Below are 25,327 nucleotides of genomic sequence, written 5' to 3'. Positions count from 1 at the left end.
TCCTTTCCTTCTCCCAATAACCCCTCCTAAACCCTCCATCTATGGAAAGACCATCCTACCCAGTTTGCCAACCCATATTCCCTCCTCATTTAATCCTTCCTAAAACCCCACTCTTCCCTCAATGTTCACAAGCAGCTCTTCATCACAAATAAAGAAAGTCACCTTTGTTAACTCCCTCTCCGGATTTCTCAGCACACCTTGTCTTCTACACATCTGTAAGCTCTAAGAGGCAGGCACAACAGTTCTGTATAGTACAGTGCAGAGCTTGCTGTTTTCACTGTAAACATAAATCATAATTTTCTCCTGGGAGAGCCGATCTACTAAGGCTGGTTGGGAATTTTCTCTCAAAATGATTTTTTGACAGAAAATTCAGTTTCCACAAAATTAATTTTTCAGCAGGTCAGAAATTCCACTTGCCACTTGTACCTACGTGCAAATACGACTGGGTCAGGAGAGGCAGTCAAACGCAATTCTTGGTTGTGTGGACTGGCACTGCTGATTCCTGTAACCAGGTCAAAACCTGGTCCACATAAACCAAGTCATTACCGTGGTTACAGAGAATAGCTAACCACAGTTAGTCAAACGCATGCATACGGCAAAGTGGAAGCGGCACAGAGGCAAGCTCTGTCCCTTGCATCTATTGTTGGGAGTCTATTGATATGGGAGTCTTGCTTTATACTGGCATTTCTTATACAGGTAACTGTATGACTGAGCAGTTACTTATAGGACAACCTTACTTTGGACACCAAAATATATCAGAGGGGAGACCATATGTTTCTCTCTATCTTGACGATTGTTAGGAAATAGATTCAATCATAAGAAAGTGTCTGAATTAACCTCAGCCTGTGATCTTATTTAGTTATCTATCCGTAGAGTTAGCCGACAGGTCGTCATCACACTTCATTTTAGAGGTGACAGATTGTCACTCCCATACAGCGGTTCAAGTAGACTAGGAGAGGCTGGGGAAATAGCCAGGTTTGGCAGTGGTCATCAGAGGTCGGGGTTTTATGGGATGACGCAGCGTTGCATCATCTTGTGCTGCAGCAAGAGGAAAAGAATGGGGACAAGGCGATACATGTATCTGAAGGGAGTTCAAGTCTCCAGGCGGGGCCGTAGCCATCCAAGCAAAAGCGTGTGCGGGTGTAGCAAGCATATTACTGGTGCTTCCCCATCCACGTTTCTAGCAGGTGGAGAATCTGTAGAGATTCCCAAAACAGGTAAAGATGGGGGCTCAGGATGATCCTTCCATGGAACATTGTGCAATTCCCTGCGCTTGACAATTTACAGACATGTCAAGACAGAGATTTGATGCACAATCTACAGAGCTGGGGTGTGCATTGAGGTGGGGCGGGAGGGGATGGTATCCCAGGAGATGAAAGGGAGGCAGCAGGAATTCTCTCTGTTCTCCTCTCCAGTGGAGGAGAAGGGTAGATAGCGGGTAGGACAGACCTTCCTCTGAAGAGGAGGAGGTGTATAGGGTGTCACAGCCAGGACACCGCTTCTTCCCCCATCGGCTGCTGTTTCACACACTGTCAGGAAATGTTAGGAGCCGCAGAAACAACAACTGGTTTCTCCTGCTGTTCCCACTTCAGCTTCTCCTGCCTGGGGAGTGCTCACCTCACTAGCCAGAGCAGACGGGGGATCTAGGAAGGCAGGGGGGGAGCTCTCTTCCCCCAGTTCTTCTTATTACCCCTGCACCCAGACAGGTTCCCTGTCAAAGTCTTCATCTTGCCACGAGGAATCTGTATCCAGGCAGGATTTTTTTTTTTTTTTCTAACCGATACAGGGAATTTTTTATCATGCTAAATGCTAAGGTCTTATTGAAGTCAATGCAAGAACTCCAGTTTTGCCTTTGGATCAGGCCCGTGGAGCTGTCCACCTTCGAAGCATTTGTTAAACATTTGTTAAACTGGGAGGCATCTCTGCGGAGACATGGTTTGGAACAGCATTCTGTGGGGGAAGAAAGGACAAGGAAAACTCCAGATCTAGATGGGGAGAGTAATGAAATGAACCAAAGCTATTGTTTTCTTCCCCTACCAGCTGACTGCCTCAGATCCAAAGGGGCTAAGAGAAGGGGGAGATTTGCATTCCTGATGCTGAAGCTGGCAAACAAAGGAATCCGTTTCTTGATTGAAAGGTTCAGAAATATGCAGCAGGCACTCACTTTTGCTGGACTTCTATTAATAGCACAATGTTTATTCATAGCAGTGAATAAATTGAGGCCATGTTTGTCAAACGCCATGAGCTCGTGCATTCACAGGAGGAGGAGCTCATTTCATTGGCCTGGGGAACAAACGTTGTCTTGCAAAGCACCAATATTTAATATGGTTTATATAGAAGCAGCTGTAAATTCTAATCCACTCTGTAAACCGCATTCCTTCTGCTTCTGAATCAAGGCCAGGGCTGGTTATTGTTGTGCCTCGTCTACCATGGCAGACATTTCCAACAAACTCAAACTGATTTTGATAGACAAAGCACTAGTGGCCGCAACCAGTTATAAGAACTGTTCCAGCCCCCACAACCTCTCCCACAATGCAGCTCCAGCCGGTTTTAGAATGGGTTTGTATTTTTGGTGCAGCCAAGCAAACCAAACCCAGCCTTAGCATCATAAATAAGGCATATTTCTAGAAACTCAGACCTAAACTCAGGCTCAGGAGAAAGAAGTTCACCGTCATTACCAATGATTATGAAGGGCCACTATGGATCGTCATTGGACCACAGAAAGAGTGAGGATTATTCTAGAGTCTAGAGGTGAGGGTATTCACCTAAGATGTAGGAAAACCAAGTTTAAGTCTCTGCTCCAATGTCTAATTATTTATAAGGAGTGGAACAGCTTCAATAGGAGAGATTGAGACTCAATCCAAAATATCTCAGAGTCCAGGGGTTAAGGCACTCTCCTGGGTGGTGGGGAACCCCTATTCAAATCCTTTCTCCACATCAGGCAGAGGGGGGAATTGAATCCAGGTCTACCACATCCCAGGTGAGATCCCTGACAGTTATAAGGGAGGCCTCCTCCTCCTCCCTCCAAACCCCAGCACCCCAATCCTGAAAAACTATTTTGGCTGAAACGACTGTATTTGTAGCTAATTCATGTCAAATTTGTGAATTGTTTCAAGTCAATCAAAACTATTTTTTGGTGAATAACATATTCATCTGAAAAATCGTACCCAGTTCCAGATGGCTGGTCCAGGCATGTATTCACGTGACACCGTCACACCTCTGATTGCAGTGAAGACATACCAGTTGGGGCAGGAAGGATTCCACTGGCAGCCTTCGTTAACACCACATTTCCACAGCCACTTCTCTAGATTCTAGGGACTTGAAGCTACAAGCGTGGGGTTGCGAGTACATTCTGCTGAATTTTAGAATGCTTCACATGAATACCGCCATTCAGAGGGTCAAAAGGGTTGAGGGGGGTTGTGTAAATAGCCAGAAGCTCCCCCTCCCTGTGACGGAGTAATGAATAATCAAATATCCCCAGAGCAACAACTTTCTACATAATATTTCCTCTGTCATCGTCTTGGGCCCAACTTTAGAAAAGCACTGCTCTGGACTAGCCCTGTGTGTCCTGCTCCTCAGCCAAGTTCTGATCACCGGTACACCACTGTCCATCTAGAGCATTGCCAAAGTCAACAGAGTTACTCGGAAGTCACACCAGCGTACCCAAGATCCGCAGTAATGGGTTAAAAACGGATTTCCCCGTAACAACCACAATATGTAATATTGTACGCACAGAAAGTGAATCCTTAAATAACTGTGTTTTCTCTACAGCTGGGAGGATCTGTATGTGTTTACTGTGTGCCTAATGGAAACAGAGGGCATATTGATACCTGCAATGAGGAGGCAAAAGGACAGATGGAGCCCGGGAGAAAGATCCTTGGCTGAGAAAGATCTTTGCACCACTCCAGAAAAGCAAAGCTGCTCTGAAGATGAATAACTTGAGGATTCCCCGCTCCCCACCTCAGGGAATCCTTGGGTAACATGGAGTCACCACAGCAGCTCCTAAAGCAGCATGTGTTGCAGCAGCTGTGGGAAAGGGGCACAGCTCGGGCATCCTTACACGTTGATGATCTCCAGGGACCAGAATGTCCCCAAGTGCTCTTGGCAGCAGGTGGAGTTTAGAGCAGCCTTCGGGCAGCTCTGTTCAGCATTGGGCAATCAAGGAGGCACACTGCTGGCTCCAGACCAAGGCGGGGTATAAGTGGCTTCTATGGCCACAACTCAGGTTTTGCCTGCAGGAATATTTTTATGCAGCCTTCAGAGGAGGATAATGACAAGAGAGAACGAGGAAGTTCACTAACTGGGGATAAACTGTACCACTGTGGCGAAGTGGAGACATTCTTGGGGTTTTCTCGAAGAGCTGTGGGTGTGCCTCAGTTTCCCCCATGTTACTCCTGTATTTCGGTGAGGGGACCCGGGTGTGTGATCATTGCAGAGGTCACTAGAGGGCAGAAGTGCCTTCCCAAGCCACACGTAGGCAGAGCTGGCCAGGACCCTCTGCCCTTCCTCAACCAGCTGCAACAGGTTGTGGCGGGCGGAGACCAGGAGTGGCGGCCACCTTGCCTGGGAAGGAGATAAAGGAGTGGGGAGGGACGAGGGGACGGGTCTGGAGGGTGGCTGGCTGGAAGAGGCCTATCGCCCATGCAGGAGCAGGGGTGTAGGGCCTGAGAGTATGGGCTCTCCATTTGGTCGCTGCTGTGACTTCTAATTCATCTGCTAACACAGTCTTTCTACACTGGGACCCTGAGAACTAATAAACCCTTCTGACTTCCACGCTGGCTGTGAATCGCTTCTGACTGCCAGGCGGGGAGCATAGCAGAGCTCCCCAGGGTCTCATCCAGAGGGACCCACAAGGGGAGTTTAGGCGGAGCAGGGATGCTGAACTCCCCAAGGCCAGATTCAGGAGGCGGCTGCACTGGTGTGGGGAGACCAAGAGGGCAGACTCCAAAGCACTAGAGTCCTCAATGGCTGCGTCCCAAGTGGTTCCAGAGCACTGTTCCTGGGGGACTCCATCACAGCTACTGAGCGATTTTTCCCCCCTCTATGTCCAAATGTTTGTCAGAACAGCACTGTAATAATATGAAAATCTGAGGGTACCACAAGGTCAGTCTCCATCTGCATTTAGCACTGCAAACAGCAGAATGGTCCTAAAAGTCTTCTCCAGAAAACGTCACTACTAAAGCAGCTAACAACGTGATCACGCATGATCAAGCAGCACGTATACTGATGACAGTTCTTTTATGACAGACACTGACTTGCGCTGTCCCTGTATCGAAGTCCCAAGTGCAACTCACCCCACAACTATTTAGTAAGAATACACTTGATCAGCTGCAGATTTCGAATGGTAGGAAACTCAAACAATAAAACATTTCTGTTCGTCTTCCAAAGAAGAGCGGAGCAGAAGGAAATATTATGGGACTCTGCATTTGCTACCAATCAGATGCACCCCTGTTGAGATGGAAATTAGGCAATGTCTTGTCGCCCCTGAGAAGCTGCCAACTGACGCTTGTCACACAGTTTTGTTACATCAGTGAACAGGAGTTGCTAGATCAAAGGGACACATCATATTAAAAAATACATTTTTTTCTCCAATACCAGGCCTGACCCTGCAGTGAGATACCTGCAGGAAGAACACTGGCTCCACACAGATCTGCCTGTATGTATCTCATCACAAGATCAGAACCAAACCTCTTTGCCTGCATTACAAATTGCACTTCAGATCAGGCCTTCTGAAACATTTTCATAGTGTGGACCCACATGACACTACAGAGATTGTCTCCTGGACACTCCCCCTCCCGGTCATTATCGTGCAGCCAACCTTCCCTCCGATCAGTAATGACGTAACATCCCTGTGGCACTTGCCAGTGTGGAACAGCAATATCCAAAAAGCATATCATGTTGTCTTAGCTTCTTTTAAAGAAGTCTAGCAGCTGGGAAAAAGAAGAAAGCCAGCAACACTTGACCAGCCAGTTTTCCAGGCACCACACACAGCTGTTCTGCAGGCCGTTAGAGGCCCTTGAACTGGAGTTCATTAGAAACATCTCCTTTATTGGCCAGAGTTCAGGCTGTTTACTTTTTGCATCTCCCACTGCTTTTAAAAAAAAAAAATTTAGGCTGGGAATTTGCATGGTTATTTGTAATCAGTTTTCGCCTATTTCACCTCCAGGGTACTAGCACAACGCTGTTGCAATGATGGAGCTACTGGCAGTTCAGGAGGATGTTTCTTAAAAAGAAACTGTTCCCACGGGCATTTAAACAAACCACAGAAATATTTCTATTGGGTTTGTAAAAGCTTATTCTTACCAAAACTAAACCGGTAAATGGCCCCCCATCATCACTATAGTGTCTGAGTGCCTCATTATCTTCATTTATCCTCATTACAACCCTGCGAAGTAAGAAAATGCTATGATCCCCATTTAACAGTGGGGAACTAAGCCACAGAGGGTACGTCTACACAACAGCGGGACACCCATGGCTGGCCCGTGCCAGCCGACTTGAGCTCTCAGGGCTGGGTCTGCGGGGCTGCTTCATGGCTGTGTAGACTTCCAGACTTGGATTGGACCCTGCCACCTTGCAGGGCCCCAGAGCTCAGTCTCCAGACTGATCCTGGAAGCCTATGCAGCCATGAAACAGCCCCTTAGCCCAAGCCCTGTTACCCGAGTTGATTGGCACGGGGCAGCCGCAGGTGTAGACATACCCAGAGATACTGAGTGACTTGCCCAAGATCACATAGGAAAAATCTGTGGCGGAGGAGGGAATTGAACCCAGCTGTGCCAAATCTCAGAGTAAACCCTTAACCCTTGGACTACTCCTCCTCAGAGGCCAAGTCTACACCACACACCTACTTTGGTATAACTACGTCACTCAGGGATGTGAAAAATCCACACCCCTGTGCGGCATAGTTATGCCAACCTTAACCTCCCATATAGACAGCACTATGTCGAATGGAGAGCTTCTCCCATCCACATAGCTACTGCCTCACAGTAACTAAGCATTTGTAGGACAGACCAGCCCTCGGACAAAGGCCTGAGTGAGTGTATAGCTCCACCTACATAGAGTGGTGCTGTAGTACTGGGAATTCAGCTTGATTCAGGCTATTAGGGCCTAACGTGTGGTGCTGAGCACCTGAAACCTCTCCTGAAGTTAATGGGAGCTGAAGACACTCCAGACTTCGCAGGATCATGCCCTACTAGTTTTCCCAGGAATAAAACTATTACTGGCTTCAATGAGTCCAGGACTGGGCTCACAGTCTAGGGGTATGGCACCTACCTTATCTGCAAATTCGGATGAAATATTGCAGGTGTTGCTTGGAGCAGGCACTCTTTTGCATCGCTTATCTTCACTGTGCAACGCCCAGGAATTAGCAAAATCATAGCTGTTTATGACCAGGGTCCCTGTGAATCATGAAAAAGGAGAGGAGACAGGTGTTAGGGGCTTGAATAACAAAAGACCAGCCCTGAGTTTGTGAATGGGAGACACTCATGAACTATGTTTTTAATCCATCTACAAAGTGAAAGCATTCGCCTTCCAAGTAACAGATTGTTTATGGAAAACTACCAGAGCAATCAGGGCTGAATCCAGCATGAAGTCCTCCTAGAATCACCTCCCCACCCTGTGAACGGAGACGACAGATGAGTGCTAATGTCTGGGGGAAGCAGTTCCCATCATTGCTCAGCTCTACAAAAAGAGATTAATTATTTAACTAGCTTCTAGATGTTCTTTGCTGGTCAGACAAATTCTGCTTGGAGCCTAAGTGCACTGGGATGTTTTTTGTGGGGGGGGGGGGGTTGTTTGTTTTTTAATACAAATAATAGAAATTAGAGATGGAAATAAAATAACTAAGTCACCCTCCATCCCCAGCCGAGATAGAAGTGTTCCTGACAGCAATTGGTTCTCATCCCTCCCCCACCCTACAATCTTTTTTTTTTTAAACCTTCCACATCCTGTAATTCTTTGGGCTATTGCCCTTTGAAGGATTAGTGCTTTTATTGTACCTGATTCTCATTGCTGTGTTGTACCATATGCTGTCAATTCCACCTGTTTAAAAACCTTATTTTGATTCAGTAGAATTTGACGCCCACTTTCCATTGGCATGATTCTGCAAAGCTGTGGGGAGTTAGGCCCAGTGGCTGCTAACGACTGGGAAGAGAACGCTATATCCCCTCTCCTTCCACTTCCCCTTGTTGACATGGGGACTTATTTCACGCCTTCACCATTCCTTCCTTCTCCAACTTATGAGGGAAACACCACTTTCTCTCCACCTATCTCTGCCGTAAATTGGTTAATTTCACATAGCTGCCAGTCAGTGTGGCCAATTCTCCAATACTATTGTGAAGCTTGCAATGTTTGATGTTTTTCTTAAAGGTCAACTCCTGGAGTCATGAGGCTACGTGAGAATCTCGGCTTTTTTTTTTTTTTTTTTTAAGTTTATAGCCCTCACCAGTGCAGGAAAAAAAGCTTGAAAATGTGACCCAAGTAGATCCAATGTGAGCCCAGCATTTATTACTTTAATCATCTTATGATTTTTAATGCAGAGATTTTTGAGGCCTGATTCATGCATTTTGAATGTTTGTGGTCGGCAATACTGTGCTAGTGAGAAGACCAGAGGGATTTTTCAGGAAGTCAGTTGCCCAGTCTGGACTGGACAAATATACGCTTCTCTGTCTTTGTGGGATAGGGTGATCTGGTGACCAGCGCACTACTCAGTCACAGTAAGCAACATGCCAACAGCATGCCAGCTGGGAATGGAGAGCAATGACGGCTCAGAGGCAAAATGATAGCTCTCTGAAAATACGACAGACAGGGTACACACCGGGGAAGGAGAAGAGTTACTGCAGTTAAATGAAAATGTAGTCATACAAACAAATGGATATGAACTGGCTATGAATAAATTCAGGCGAGAAGATTTGACAGTCTCTTTTGGCCTTAAAACACTATGACGCTAATCTCCTCTCCCCACAAGGTCTGACTGTCAACCCAATTTGAGGTCAGACTGCAAATTCTTTGAGGCAGAGACCACCTTTTTGTTCAGTGTTTGCACAGGGCCTAGCACAATGAGATCCTCTTCCAGGACTGGAGCGCCTAGGCATTACCACAATACGAATACTAACTAAATGCATTTACGAAGAGTGACCAGCCTACATATGTTTTCTAATGTTCCGTTCACTCTCGTTTTATGTAACCACCGGCTAAGGATCAGTGGGTCAACCCAACCTTGAAATCAAAGTACTATAACCTCACACACACACACACACACACACACACACACACACACACACACACACACACACACACACACACACACACACACACACACACACACACACACACCCGTCTGCAGGTGATATTAGAGTAAAAGGCTTTGCTCTCAGCAACTCATTAAATATTATTCAAACTATCCCCAAAGGCCCTGAATATTTTGCTTATGATTATTGCTGACATATTTAGAGTGGTACCTAGAGCCACGACCGAGATGGCGGTCCCGTTGTGCTAGGAGTTCTACAAAACACGTAGGCTATGGCTACACTGCAGTGAGATACCCGCGACTGGCCCACGCTAGCTGGCTCGGCCAGGCAGGGCTGTTTGATTACAGGGCAGATATTTGTGCTCAGCCTGGACCCTGGGCTTTAGGACCTCCTGTGGCAGGAGAGTCCCAGAGCTCGAGTTGCAGCCCCAGCCTGAACATCGTAATTAAACAGTCCCTTAGCGGGGGCCCTGTGAGCCCGAGTCAGCTGCCACGGGCCCAGCCGTGGGTTTCTAACTGCCGTGTAGACATACCCACCATGAGATGCAGTCCCTCCCCCTGAAAAGTTTATGCTATAAATAGACAAGGAGTGGGAGGGGAATCAGAGGTCACCGCTGGGATAAGAACTCAGCTGTTTTACCTCCTAGGGCAGTGGCCTAGCCACTAGACCACACTTCCTTCCAAAGCATTTTAAACAGCGTAACAAGACATGAAGAACACATGCAGATCTGGTCTCCAGATGTTCAGAGCAAGGCATGCGTGGTCTCGCTATAAACAACACATACTGGCCAGTTCCGGGGGGAATAAATAGACACAAAAGAGAATTAATTCAAGCAGCAGCCTTAAGTCTCTCTCATCCCGCTATTCTCAAATTTTGTCCTCACCAGGACTAACCCCAACCAGCCACGTTCAAGACTAGAGCTGTACGTAGCATACTGAGCTCTCCGGCCTGCCCTCCCCACTTGGCATAACAGACGCCTGTGGGAAGGTCTGACTCGATAAAATCCATTCCTCTGTTTCAAACGCTTTTTGCCAGCCAAACAGCTCCGCACGTAGAGAAGCAGGTATGTTGCTCTGATTTATGGCAGCCCTTGTAAGGTGCTAGGGTTACATGGCAGCAGCCCGTATGACATACGTTCCAAATACAAACAAAGGGATAGGCCTGGCCTCACAACTCTCAGCCTGAGCAGATAATCAACATGTGATGGACAGAGGGGGAAAGGAATAAAAACGTCAATGAATATATATATTTCTTAAGCAAGCATCAACTTTCCTCACTGGCCCATTGCCTCGCTAATAATAATGGACTGTTTTCATGGGATTCATGATAGAAGTGGGTCTTAAGGTGGCAGATGAAGGAGGCGTGAACAGTAACATTACAGAGCCGTGTCCTGACTGCACATGGACAAACTGCTGCATCCACACTGAATCCCAGCAACTTCAAGGAGGCCGCATGCAAGAGGACTGCTGCCCCCCTTTGAGTACATTGCAGGGTCGAGGCCCTGTCCAGGCGGGGCCCCCACGTGGGGGGGGGAGGGTACACTTTACCAGGGCCCAGAGGCCCTGCGGGCTCGGGCTTGGCCCAGGCTGCAACCCCCATTACCACGAGGAAAAAAAATTTCATGCCTCATGAGATTGTATGTCTGGGATGAAGGATTGTGGTATGTGTGTCGGAGGGGGCCCGTGTTACAAGTTTGTACTGGGCCCCCCAAAATTATGCTTGGGCCCTGTGTCCAGGTAAACCAGTTTGAGAATCCTTGCTCGCTGACTTGGAGACTGAGGAGGACGGGTGAGGGGGAATGATAGAAATGTGGCACTGGAAGGGACCTGAAGAGGTCAATTAGTCCAGCCCGCCAGCTGAGGCAGGATTAAGTACACCTCACCAACCTAACACAGGCATCTAACCTTTGAACACCAAGGTTAGTCCCCTGTAGGAGGAAGACTATGGAAGACAGAAAGGACAGAACAGTGAAGGAGTCTGGTTCTCCACAGCCTTCTACAGTGTGTTGTTTGTATTTGATGGTACTTTGTGCAGACAGGGCTACGCTAGGCGCAAGGCAGTGGGCAACCCAGACTGTTTATCTCAGGCTATTCAGTGATCCTCAAATGCAGGCCCTGGATGCAACAATGGAATGGTCCGGCTCAAAACAGTGAGAGGTGAGCAGCTACCAGATGAGCCCTAAGACCAGGCTCTCCCTGGTCCGGGTGGCTCATCTTTAACTCCCGACAGTCCAATGGGTGCTTGTGTATCTGTTTTATCTCCTAAGATATTGGATACTGGGCCATTCCCATTTTCTCTGTTCAAAGTATCTTCTGAAAAAACGAAGGAGACTTTCAAAAGGTACAAAAGGCAGTTAGGCATCTCCTGCCCACTGAGAACCGACAGAGATGTGTGTAAAGTCCTTCCTATAAAGTCATTGAATGGCCATGTAGGTACATTGGAGAATATAGGTAACGGACGTTTACATATTTCTGCAGATGGACATTTTGGAGAGGACTCTCCAAACCATCCTGCCCTTTACATATCAATAGCAATGGGCTAGATGATTCTCAGTGACTTTACATACCTGATAGGAGTACAAAAAATGAGTGACAGAATGATCTCTGGTGTGTACTGAATGCTTCAAACTGAGATAAGACCTGAATTCTAAGATCACCGTGTCAGCCACCTAAAACTCACTATCATTCTACTAAAGCATATTGGGGGGGGGGGGGGGAGCATAGGAGAGAGGGCACTGCAGGCAGTGAGGGGAATAAAATATAAAATTAAGGGGGGAACAAGGAAGCCAAAGAAAACATGGCACTTCTTAAGCACATAAATAAGACAACTAACTGAACCTTGAGTGATAGTTAGTTTCCTATTCTAAACCCGTATACACAGCTGTAGAACAACATTATCTGTTTCTTGTGCAGAGTTCCTTTCACTTGTTGACAACATATCATTTAGCTCTTTTTTTAAAAGGTATTTTGGTTTAGCTGAGTAGTTTTTCATACCTTTAATGAGGTGCTGCAAATCTGATTTCAACCCCTACTGAAGTTTCATCAATTCCTGGCACATTCTCTAATACTTAAAGGTTTCTCAGGCCACTCTTCCTGCTATAATGCAGTCTCATCACCTTTGGCAGACACTTGGCAGTTTTCCTTCCTCTGAATGGCCAAGACACTGGGAGAACAATTTTCAGTTAACAGCCCATCAAAATCCTGCATTCAGTGCCCTTTGTACGATACAGGTGGGATTTTCTAAAGCACTCAGTGTCAGTCTAACTCAGGTCACATTGAAGAAAATGGTAAAACTCTCATTGACTTCAATGGGAACCAAGTTAAACCAACACAGAGTCCCTTAAAAATTCCCAGCTCGTGTTTGTGTGTGTTCATAAATATGGGAATTGGATGCCTTATTATTATAGTCCCCTGGTTGGAAAATAGGATCCATAGTCTCTTTCAAAGCTACTGACAATGCTGCTTATTAGATATGTCAGAAGGTAGATCTCAAGGAGAGGGTCAGATCACACCTGCTTCCCAGCACCATGGGGAATCCTTCCAAACATTCTGGGAGCCGTAAGCAACTTCCACTTGGAACTGGTGTTCTTGCTCCATGAGCCAACTTTATGACCTTAGAACTCGTTATCCGTGTTCTGCTTATTTATCCGTGCACTTATTGCTATATCATTGCTGCCCACGTGTTTCTGTCTGCTATGGAAAACATATTGCCACACTCTATGCAAGAAAGGCTTTTCTAGTTCTAGTTGCATAACCCTGACTTTTAGAGAACAGGCACTCAATGCTGTCCGTATATCTGGTCCCTTTAGCATGTTTGATGTTGGGGACTCAGGATCCCTAGTCACTTCTGAAAACTTAAGCAGGTTTGCCTTTCATTTCCCTTACACCTCACGCTGACAGGCAGTAGGATGTTAGTAAGGTACAGGACTGGGAGTCAGGAAAGCCCAGCTCTGTTTCTGGATCTGTTACTGGCTTCCTGTGTAATCTTGGGCCAGTCACTTAACCTCTCTGAGGTTCATCTGCAAAATGACTGGATGCCTCACAGGGATGTTATGGAGTCTTGCTTCTCTGAAGTTTGGCATGAACTTTAAGATCCTTTCATAGGAGCCACCATGCAGATGCGAAGTTGCATTATTATTTAAGTATATTCATGTTACATCTGAACATCTGGGAAGACAATATTGATAACCTCTCAACACTCTTTGAAGCATTAGATTTTTTTCACAGTTGCTTTATCTTTCTAGTTTACCTTACACTTACAAGGCAATGGAATGCTATAGCCCACATCACTGGAGCTTCAGGGTTGCATAGTGTTGTCTGCCAATTTTCAGACTCAGAATACCAAGCCCCTGTCCAAAACATGGCCACGTGTTGTTTTAATACTAATGCATTCATTATCGGGGGAGAGGTTCCCAGCCACGTGTTTCCTATTGCAGTCCTGGCCAAAAAATCCATATCCACGGCAAGGCTCCAAGGTTCATGCAAGATAAATATTTGTGTATAAAGTGATGCTCTTGAAAGTCAGGGGCAAACAGACCTGACTTGAACTAAGCAGAGAGTGAGCTTTTTCACACAGTGTTGCAAATGTCTGACCTGTAGCATCCTCCACCAAGTATCACTGTAGGATGGTCCCACCGTTCAATCTATAACCTAGGACTGAGGAGATCCAGAATCAAATTGCCTGTTCTACCCCAGACTTTCTGCATGATCTTGTGTAAGTCACTTAGTCTTCCCTGTGCCTCAGTTCCCCACCTATAAAATGGGGACAGTATTTCCCTACCTCACAATGCTGTTGTAAGGATAAAAATGCACCGATTCTGAGGTGTACAGATGGTATGGCTACAAGGACCATCGTTAAGTACCTCAGTGGATAGTTGAGCAGCTGGAAAGAAGGTTCCAGCTGTGCATTGATGACCTGGGCCTTCTCCGAGCAAAGGAGCCTGTCCATTAAAACGGCAGGGTCTTAGAAAGTGGCCAGGATGAGGTGAACGTATTTCATTTCATTTACAAACCAGGACAGAACTTGAACACATCTCCACAGCAGGAACTAGCTCACTGTAAGTGTCGGTGCACCTCTGCTCTTCGCTGACTGGAATCAGAGCTGTGTACTTGTGTATGATGGACCTGCTGTTGCTACCAGCTCTTGGAGATGCTCCTTTACCTTCACTAGCAAGGGCCTCCGCCTTTGGAGCGGAGGAGCAGGATTCTTTCCCTGCTGTTGCCAGGGTAACAAGCATTGCGGATGGAGGGAGAGAGGTAGATGTGGCATATCTTAATGTTAGTGAGGCTTGGATACCGTCTCACATGACCTTCTCATAAACAAATTAGGGAAATACAGCGCTACTATAAGGTGGGTGTATAACTCGTTGGAAAACCGTTCCCAGAGGGTAATCATTAGTGGTTCAAAGCCAAGCTGGATGGGCATATCAAATGGGATCCCACAGGGATTGGTCCAGGGTTGGGCTGCAAAAGGCTAACCATTTAAAGGTTTTGACTACTGTTTAAACTGGGGGGAGGGGAGCAGCATCTGGGCTGGCTCCCTGCCAGAGAGAGCAGCTGGGCAGCTCTTGCTGGTGGGGAAGTGCAGAGCCCGGGGAGGGGTAGACGCAGCTGGACTCGGCTCCCCGTGAGCTTCCCTGGGAGTGGCTGGGCTCAGCTCCCTGTGAGGCAGGAGGTGCGGAGCCCAGCGTGGGGGGAATGAGCCGCAGCTGGGCTCGGCTCAGCTCCCCACCAGTGAGAGCTGACCAACTACCGGGGAGTCGCAGCTAGGCAGCTCTCACTTGGCTCCTCCCAGTACGGCTCCCCTCTGCCCCCCACATTTAACCATTTAAACATTCTAGTCTTAGAACGTTTGTTTACACACATTTCTAGTTAAACTAATTTTTACATCCCTAGTCCAGGGTCTGATTCTATTCCGTATCTTCATCTATGATGTAGATAACGGCATAGAGTTACAGAGCCATAAAGTTTGCAGATGATACCAAGCTGGGAGGGGTTGCAAGTGCTTTGGAGGATAGGATTAAAATTCAAAATGATCTGGACAAACTGGAGAAATGGTCTGAAGTAAATAGGAGGAAATTCAATAAGTACAAATGCAAAGTACTTCACTTCGGAAGTGACAATCAATTACACACATACAACATGGGAAATGACTGCCTAGGCAGGAGTGCTGTGGAAAGGGATCTGGGGTTTATAGTGGATCACAAGCTAAATATGAATCAACAGCATAACACTGTTGCAAAAAAAGCAAACATCATTCTGGGACATTGTAAGCAAGACACGAAAAGTAATTCTTCTGCTCTACCCTGTGCCGTTATGATCTCAGCTGGAGTATTGTTCCAGGTCAGGGCACCACCTTTCAGGAAAGATGTGGACAAATTGAAGAAAGTCCAGAGAAGAGCAACAAAAATGATTAAAAGTCTAGAAAACATGACCTTTGAGGGAAGACGGAAAAAAATGGGTTTGTTTAGTCTGGAGAAGAGAAGACTGAGGGGGGACATGAGAACCGTTTTCAAGTACATAAAAGGCTGTTACGAGGAGGAAGGAAAAAATTGTTCTCGTTAACCTCTGAGGATAGGACAAGAAGCAATGCACTTAAATTGCAACAAGGGAGGTTTAGGTTGGACATTAAGAAAAACTACCTATCCATCAGGGTAGTTAAGCACTGGCATAAATTTGCCCAGGCAGGTTGTGGAATCTCTGTCATTGGAGGTTTTTAAGAGCAGGTTAGACTAACATCTGTCAGGGATGGTTTAGAGAATACTTCAGTCCCATGCACTCAAGGCAGGACTGATTAAGAGACCTCTCAAGGTCCCTTCCAGTCCTACACTTCTATGACTCTATGAAGTGCCACGCAGCCACAGAGTGCTGCATAGCGACACCCTGGGATGTCATGGGTTTGTTACACTACTTTAACTTCGGAGTTCATCCCAGAGTCAGAGTCACAGCTTTGAAGGTCACAAGGGACCAGTGTGATCACCTTGCCTGACACTTAGCTTCCATACAGAACCAAAGGAAGCCGTCACAGTACAGACAAACAAGGGAAATGATAAAATAAACATCAATACACACAGTTTACTCAATTTAAAATTCCCTTTCCCTCCACCCATGCCTTCCCTCCTCATTTATCACCTCTGGCCCACCATGCAATGATATATAAAAGCACACCGAGTCTTCCCATGAGGGGCTAATGGATGAATAGATGGTGGTGTTCTGTACTGGAAGATTCATGTTATCAGAAGTTCGTCATGTAAAAGCAAAACCAGCCTTGTTTCCAAGTTAAAGCAGCCAATTTTTTTAAAGCACAGATGGTTTTCATATCTAAAATGAGGGAGGAATAATTTTCAATACAAAACAAGCCCTTTTGTTAGAATTGTGACAAAAGCAACATTTGATCATATGTAAAATTGCACCAAACGCTATGAAGCTTCGTGCTCAGTTCTGCAAACTGAAGTTGTGAGTTTTGTACCATCATGACCAGTGGCACGAGGCAGCCCTAAAGATGGATCACCAAGTCCCAGAAGGATCCCGCTGTATAGAGGGATACTCCAGTCATGTAAAACCACTGTTGCAGCTTCTCTGCCACGTGCATCATGGTCTTTAGGGGTTAAAAAGGGATCATGGCTGAGGACTTCCTTCCAGTACCCTAGTGATTGTGAGATAGATGGGGAGCTGAGGCACAGGGGAGACTGACTCATAGTGAGATCAGGCAGCTGGCAACCACATAAACTCTGCATTACAGATTTAGGGAGATGTCTTGGGCAAGGAGGTTGTGTCACTGAGGCCTAGTCTACACTTACCTGGAAATTCGGCGGCAGTCAACAGGAGTTATGCAAGTTATGCAGAGTAGCTTGCGTACCTCTTGTTGACTTCGTAACTTCCCTTTACGGCGCCGTCTACATTGCGCTGTGCCAACAGGAAATGTGTTCCTGTCGATGCAGCACTACGCCTTTTGAGGAGGTGGTTTAATTGAATCATCTTCCGGATCGATTGAGCAGGTCTTCTCTTCCGCTCAATCAATCTGGATAGATCCATCTGACAGTGGCGAATTTGCCGTCGTCAGTATGTCCATAGCCTGAGAGGCAGCTGCTCTATGTAGCATTATATCCTATCAAGCCCACAGAGTGACTCTCTCAGCATTAATCTCCAAGGGTTCCCACTCCACACTTACAAACCTTTATGTGTGGGACAGAAAACCAGGCCTCGGTGTGGAGAAGGAGCCTAGGGCAACATGTCTCCTGTGTGAGAAATGCTGCCTAGGTCACAGGGCCCCAAAGGATCACCGAATGGCCATTCTTTTCTGCAGATGTCCCATCAGGACACACATCTTGTCACTTCTACAGTCATTTAAACCCCATTCCTACACCCATTTGCCTCACATGTGGAAAATTCAGAGTTGAATTTCAGAGTTCAGAGTTGTTTCCCCCATGTAAATCCACCCTTTCTGCTAGTTTTTCCATGAAAGTCTATGATATAGCCCTTAGTTCCATCATCACCATGTCAAGAGTAAAGGTTTGCGAAAACACTATTTCTAGAGCCCTATGTTTTACTCCGGGATAAAACTAATTCATTTTAAAGGAAGAGGAAGACTGAAGTATTGAGTCACATAACTTATTAGCCATCAGAATGCGATACTGTAACAAGTTTTGTGAAGAAAACTCATTGTTGAATCACTGAGATTCAATTGTTGTTGTGGCATCAACCCTCAAGAAAATGCTACTATACTGTATATCAAAATATATGGTAAATGTTTTGAGTCTTACCTTCCTGCGTTGTGAAGTCATCTTCAGCAAATTTATTAAAGTTGCCACAAAGGCCACAGGTTTTATTATAGTGCTTATCAACGAACAGTATCTGAATATTCCCACTCATGTCAATCTTCACCACAAAGCCATGCTCGTCACTGGATAATTTATAATAACCTGCCTCGGTCTCTACAAATATCCCATGGGAGGCAAAGGGCATGGAAACCCTGTTAAGAAAAGTAAAGATTGCTCAGGATGTAATGCACAAAAATAATATAGGTACTCTGCCCTTTCTAGCGGACATCATTCACTGTTGAACTGTCTACCTTTTGTCCCCCTGAGTCACAGTTCCATCTAAAGCGAAGTGAATGGCAAAATATTCTCCCAGATATACAGAGAAGCTGTTTCTTCTTCCATTCTGGTAGTCACCTGAAAAGACACAAGAGATTATTCTTTCTTTTTATTAAACGGAACTTCCTCTGCTTGATTGCTGTTCTTTCCAAAAGCACTCCGAGAAAATTGCCTTTATTTGTACAAATGTAGGCCCCAATCTGCCAAGACCATTATTATTATTGTTCATTTTTTGTAGGATACTAGTGCTGGGAGGACCGAGCTGAAATCAGGGCTCCATTGTGCCAGGCACAACATAAACACATGGTAAGAGGCAGTCCCAACCCCAAGCTCAACGTGGCTAAAAAGGAGCACCTAATCTTCCCTCACAAGCCCTCCCCTCTACCACATTTCTCAAACCCTGTGGGCAACACTATCATCCCGCCTGTCACTCAGCCCCATAGCCTGTGTGTCATTTTCAACTCAGACCTCTCTCTACAGGTTCTCATTTCCAGGTTATGTCTAAATCATGCAGATTCTCTCTGCATAATATATCTAAGATACAGCTTTTCTTGTCCATCCACACGGCTAAAACTTTCCTCCAAGCTCTCATCATCTTGCATTTTGATTACTGCTACATCTACCGTTCTCTGGCCTTGACAAATGCAATCTTACCTCTCTTATCCATTCAGAATGCTGCTGCAGCAAAGATCATTTTCCTAGGCCATCACTTTGACCACAGTCACCCCACTCCTTGAATCCCTCCACTGGCTCCCCCATCTCTTTATACCAAATACAAGTAGTTTGTCTGCACTTTGTGTTTTCTCCTATGCTGTCCCACATGATTGGGGGGCATTCCCTGGAAACATCTGCAAAGCTACCTCCTCAACCACCTTCAAATCCCTCCTGAAAACTCTCCTTTGCCATGATACCTACAAAAAACTTGACAACTGTTAGGTTGCCGGTGTTCTGTGATCATGGTCTATCGTACTTAGCAACACTATCTCACTGTTTCCTGGTGCTCCCACATCTGTCCGTAGCTCCTCTGTTGCCTCTTGTCATATACTTAGACCGAAAGCTGATTGAGATGGTAGCCGTCTTATGTTCTGTGTTTGTACAGCACCTAGCACGATAGGGTTCTGGCCCATGACTGGGGATTCTAAGTGCAGCAGTAATACAAATAATAAAGAGTCTACACTCCATGTAGATGATACAAAGCGTTACTCTGCAGGTGAATACAGGTATATCTACACTGCAAAAAAAAGCATATGCGGAAGTGAGTCTCGGAACCCAGGTCAGCTTGCGCTACAGGGTTAAAAATAGCAATGTGGAGGGTGGAGCCTGGACTCTGAGATCCAATCAGGGGTCAGGGGAGGTTTCAGAGCCCAGGCCACACTGCTAATTTTAGCCCCAGAGTGCAAGCTTAAGTCAGTTGACCCAGCTTTAAGACTTGCTGTGGGGAGGTTTTTGTTGGTGGTGGTGGTGGGGTTTTTTTGTTTGTTGGTTTTTGTTTTAAAGTTTTGCAGTGTAGACGAACTCTTAGAAACCTGCGAGGTGGGAGGGTCGCAGAGCCCGGCTCCTGCTTGAGCCCAGAAGTTTACACTGCAATGAAACAACCCTACACAGGCCCTAGACAGGTCACATTTTTAATTGCAGTGTAAACATACCCTACAACTACTCCCCGTGCGTAAAGTTAAACACGTGTAAATCTGTACAGGACAGGGGCTATACTGACAAGTGCTGTCTGAAAACTGCATGTCTAGCTAACTGAATTTTTAACCACTTTTTCATCACCTCTTTTCACATCCTTTTTGTGGTCACTTTCTGTAATTGACTACATTGCCAAGAATATCCATGGGAAAAGTCAATTTAAAGTGATTAATGCAGAGTATTTGCACAAAAGAAATGCTAAATTGATCATCATGACTACTAGGAGCAGACACTAATTTTGAAGAGCTGTTCACCAATTATTGAACAGAACTCTACCATATGATCTATGTGCCCAATCAAAACAAGTGCCATTTCAAATGCACACAACGTATGTTTGCAAACAAGCTATGACACAGGAATTAAAAGTTATTCTGGGACCAAGTTCAATGAATGTAAAAGTCTGATAATATCACAATCTGTTCACAGAAAATTCACCAATAGACAAGACAGGAAAAATGCATGGAGTAAATTATTTGTCATGAATTATTTGTCCAGCTTTAGCAACGAATAACCACAGCATATGCTCAATGTGCATCTGTTTGAATCTTGATAATTCCACACAACGGTCCTGGACACTGATCAACTACACTGGCATATAGGATCAAAGGAATTACCACACAGGACTGGACCCATGGTCTATCTGCTCCAGTATCCTGGATGTGACAGCAGCTAGCATCAGATGCCCCAAAGGGAGGTTCAAGAACCCCACAGTTAGCAAATGTGAAATAATCTGCCCTCATGAAGATCTCCTCCTAATCCCTAACAGTTAGATTGGTTTAAACCCTGAAACACAAGGTTTTTAATCCCTACCAAAACGTTTTGTTTGCAATGACTATTGTAACCTGGCATATTCTTGTTATCCATATAAACATCCATCCCTTCTTGGAATCTGAATGAGTTCTTGGGTTCAATGTTATCCTGTGGCAGTGAGTACCACAATCTAATTACATGTTGAGTGAAAATGTGTTTCCTTTTGTATCAGTTTTTAATTTCCCAACTTTTCAGGTAATTGAATGTCCCCTTGTTCTTGTGTTAGGAGACAGGAAAAACAAAAGCTCCGGATTTACCTTCTCCAGACAATTTGCTGGTTTATATGCTTTTATCCTGTCTCCTCTTATTCACCTCCATTCTAAGGTAACAATTCTAGTCTTCTCAATCTCTCTTCATATGAGAGTGACAGCCTCCAATCACACCTTGTATACCTAGAAAGCTCCGTTGAAATGAAATTCCAATGGAGCTTTATTGAGTTTTCACATGAATAGTTTAATTACAGAATTTGCCCACTCTCTGTTTCTGTTTCCTGGCTGTAGGCAAGGGCTGCGGTCACTGATGATGAAGATGGGTGTATAACATTCAGTAACTGGTTGGTCTGATTGTGGTTAGCTTTGCACAGGAGCAGAAAAGAGAACAAGAATGCCCCTTTCTTTCCACCACATCTCCTTTGCGTAGGAATTAGTCACGATCACAGTCCTTGTGACACCCAAGCACACGCCTAGTGCTGGGATTGATCTAACTTCTGTTAGGTACTGAGCGTTCTGGCCTGATCCAACAAAAGACTTAACCACGTGTTTTAAGTTAAGCATGCGTAGTGGCTCATGGAAGTCAACGGAACCATTCACATGCTTAAAGCAAGGGGTTAAATGTTTGGCTGGATCTAAAGCTAAGAATTCTTAGTGCCCTAAGATGGTGCCCTAAACAGAACGGGAGGAGCTAATGCAGGACCGTAGCCACGCCCCCTCTGCACTGCCCAGCAGGTTGGGATTCGCATGGGGAGGAATTTACATTGTATCTTTTCCAGTTGTGATATCGGGGGCACATCAACATGCCCAGAGGCATGATCGCAAAGGCAGTGTACACCAACAGGGGGTAGTGGTTGAAACAACTGAATAGTTCTTTCCCCCCTTGTTCTACCACACACACATTCCCTGATTCTGACGCAGGATCAGTTTTTTGCCAAACAAGCAAGATTAAAACAACGAGAGTCCTGTAGCACTTTAAAGACTAACAAATTTAATTTCTGCAGGCGTAAGCTTTCGTGGACTGCAACCCACTTCGTCAGATGGAAAAAATAGAAATCAGATAGGGGTATATATATACACCCAAGGGTAAAGAACAACAATGGGGAGGGTAGGTGTTAGCACAGTCCATTAAGTTAGAGTAGATGAGGCCTATTCACAACCATTGATTAGAAGGTGAGAATGTGTGAACAGTGACAATTACTTCTTGTAATGAGAGAACCATTCCAAGTCCCTATTCAGACCCACACAGATGGACTACAAGCCATCAGGAACATTTTCCCTGATGATGATAATTGATTTTGATCATACAAACCAATCCATTCAAATCTCTTTTAAAATGTGCAGTGAAATATATCTAAGGACTTGTCTGCACTCAAGAATTGTATTCATTTTACTAAGTTGGCACCTAAACCAATGCATTTGAAGTGGTGCAAACCCCTTGGTTTGGATTAAGAGAGCCCTTTATCAATTTGGTTTCATTGGGCATAATGTCTACTTAAACTAAATTGAAATAGGGTATGCATCCTCCAAAACCAGAATGTTCACACAAGGGTTTTGCACCCAGTTTCACAAATCACTTTCAGTGCTCAAACTGCGTGTACTCCAACCCGGAGAGGAAGAGTTACACCTACACCTGAACCAACGGGGTAATTTCCAGATCAAAGAGACAAACCTGCACTAGCTCTGATCTAGCTAGCATGCTAAAAATAGAGTGTAGCCATGGCAGTGAAAGGGGGCTAGTCATCCCAAGTGGGCACTTAGGGTTTCAGATGGGATCATATTCAGGGCAGCTAGCCCATCCTGCCATGGCTACACTTCCATTTTTTGCACACTAGCTCAAGCAGAGTGAAGGCTAATGTTTCCTCCAACTGGAAATGACACCTCCAGCTCAAGTGAAGACAAACCCTAGCCCTGCAGGGCAAATGCTGACCTTAACTATACCTGTGTAACCCCAGGGGCTTCTGCTCTGAGTGGATAGATTTTCAAAGGATTCAGCACACAATCTCCAGCAGTTTTCCTGGGAGTTGTGTGGCTAAATCCCCTAGGCGGCTTTGAAAAATCTCAACCACCCAGGCAACATTTAAAAGATTGCCCACTTTTTCTCTTTACACAAGGGCCAGTGGGGAAATCCCTGTTCCCCAGTAGTTTATCAATGCAAGAACCAAGGTGCCAAGGGAGATCAGAAGCCAACGTGGAGGAACAGGCCCTCCATGCAGACAGTCCTAGGCTTAATAGAGCCCCCAAAACTCATTGGTTTAAGCTGTTCCTCCTCTCTCTGGCAGAAGGCAGCATCGGGAACTCTGCTAGTGTCCTGCCCCCATGTGAAAGTATCCAAGGTAGGGGGAAGTTGAGGCCCTAGAATGTTCCATATTAGCGGCTCTCTGATATCCTGCTCAGACTCACCTAAGAGTGTGAAGGAACGCTTGTGGCAGTCCCCAGCCAGGAGGTAACTGCAGTCCCCAGCAAAGTCATAGAAAGACTCGTCAAATGTTTTGACGTGATCATCTCCAAAAAGGCTGCAGCGGGAAAGAGACGGCTCCTCTGTTTGTCCCTCTGTAAGCAAAGAATTTGATGATCCTGGCTATCAAAACACATTTTCATATGTAAAAATCAAGCAGTCGTTCTACAGCCCGGGACCTCCCAGTCTATGGGACAAATTCTCAGCTGGTGTAAATCAGCAGAGTTCAATTGAGTTCCACCTATTCTTAAAACTCATTGGGACAGATGTCCAGCTTGTGTAAATCGGTGAAGCTCCTTTGACTACAGTGGACCCATGCCATTTTACACCAGCAGAATAGAAGGCTCACTCCAAGATCAGTTCACGCTAGCTGAACATCTGGCCTGCATTTTACAGAGATTGGCTGAGCATCTTACTCAACAGGGTACACGGCCATTTTTCTGAATTAAATTCTAGGGTTTGACTAATAACCAGTGACAGGCAGCTATAATAAATACGGGGAGGGGGGGAAGGTTCGGTACATCCTAGAACCTGATTAGAATGAAAAGAATCAAAGACCAACTGCAAGCATGAGGGCTTGGAATGGTAGACAAGCAGAGGTGGCTGTGTACAGTATGCACACCAAGGGAAGGTCCCAGCTGCAAACATTCTGGGCCCAATCCCTAGCCTCAGTTATTCCCCAGGTGACTCAAATGGTGCAGATAAGCACACAGCTGGCCAAGTTATGCAAATGCTTTTCACTGACTGTCTTTTCCAATTTCAATATGAATTTACTTTGGCTGTATCCGTGCCCCTTTTGTATTTGCTGTCCTGAAATACTTCGTTGGGTAGCGCCTATTAGGGTAGGTCAACATTTTCTAACTTTGGTGCTTAAAGTTCATCACCCTAAGTCCACATTTAGGCAATTAAATAAGGCCCCAGCCCTGCAAGTTACTACATGGTAGGACCCCCACTGATTTTAATGGCTCTGCATGGATTCAAGGGTCAACCTTAACATTGTAACTTGCAGGATCCAGGCCTAAGTGGCTTGATTTTAGGAAGCGCTGAACAGCTGAAACTCCTAGTCAACAAGTTTGAAAACATTGACTTAGCGCATAGCACAGACCAACAATCTACAGAAATTAGGTAACAGCGAGATTCTCGTATCCAATACATTAAGTATCTTGAGATCCAAATTGGAATTGCTTTTTCTCCTTATTTCTACTTTAGGCCCTGATCTTGCAGTGAGTTCCATGGAGTCAAACATCTAGGCCAGCAGAGAGTCCCATTAAAATCAATGGGGCATCACACATGGGCAAGGGGTCTGTTCATTTCAGTCCATTGATTTCAACAGGAGTCCAAGGGAGAGCAGTGTTTTGCCGACACTACACTTATTGCAGAATAAAGGCAATAGATAACAGTCCTCTTCATGTCTTTGCGCTGCAGGGATTGTTGCCTGGGGAAGGTCTGCAGGACTATATAAGGAATAAAAAGATTATTGTAAAGGAAATAAAAAATTCAATATGCTTCAGTATTAGAAACAATGTGCATTCCTACCTGTTGTTACAATGGGCAGAGCTAACTGTATTAGCAGGACTGTGAAGCAGATCATCTATTAAAATAAAAGAGGTTAAAAATGTTCATTGTCAATATTTAACACATTGAGATTTGGAAGCTAGTTTTCCAGGCTCATTTTGATTCTCATCAAGGGTCCATTTTCTACCTGAATTTCTTTGTATTAGTTTGAGGCTCGACTTCATGCTGAAAATTGAAATTGAAATGGTCTTTCATGACTGTCTCTCTTTCAGTATCACCTACAAATACATAATATCTTTTCTTAAGC

General features: G+C 45.4%; 1 protein-coding gene across 8 annotated transcripts in view; it reads right to left on the bottom strand.

Moving 5' to 3' along the window:
- VWF (von Willebrand factor) overlaps nucleotides 1-25,327 on the bottom strand; it is a 226,512-nt gene that overhangs the window by 183,069 nt on the left and 18,116 nt on the right. For all 8 annotated transcript variants that reach the window (XM_067531091.1, XM_067531098.1, XM_067531099.1 and 5 more), the window contains 5 exons: nucleotides 25,042-25,096; nucleotides 23,451-23,600; nucleotides 18,315-18,417; nucleotides 18,007-18,215; nucleotides 7,270-7,394 (listed from right to left, as the gene is read on the bottom strand). In XM_067531091.1, the coding sequence (XP_067387192.1) occupies nucleotides 7,270-7,394; nucleotides 18,007-18,215; nucleotides 18,315-18,417; nucleotides 23,451-23,600; nucleotides 25,042-25,096 (642 nt within the window). The remainder of the gene's footprint in view (nucleotides 1-7,269; nucleotides 7,395-18,006; nucleotides 18,216-18,314; nucleotides 18,418-23,450; nucleotides 23,601-25,041; nucleotides 25,097-25,327) is intronic.

Source organism: Emydura macquarii, unplaced genomic scaffold (genome assembly GCF_026122565.2).
Source record: "Emydura macquarii macquarii isolate MOO-44397 ecotype Brisbane River unplaced genomic scaffold, CSIRO-AGI_Emac_v2 contig_3122, whole genome shotgun sequence".
NCBI classification, from domain to species: Eukaryota; Metazoa; Chordata; order Testudines; family Chelidae; genus Emydura; species Emydura macquarii.
This window is presented reverse-complemented; position numbering and strand designations above follow the sequence as displayed.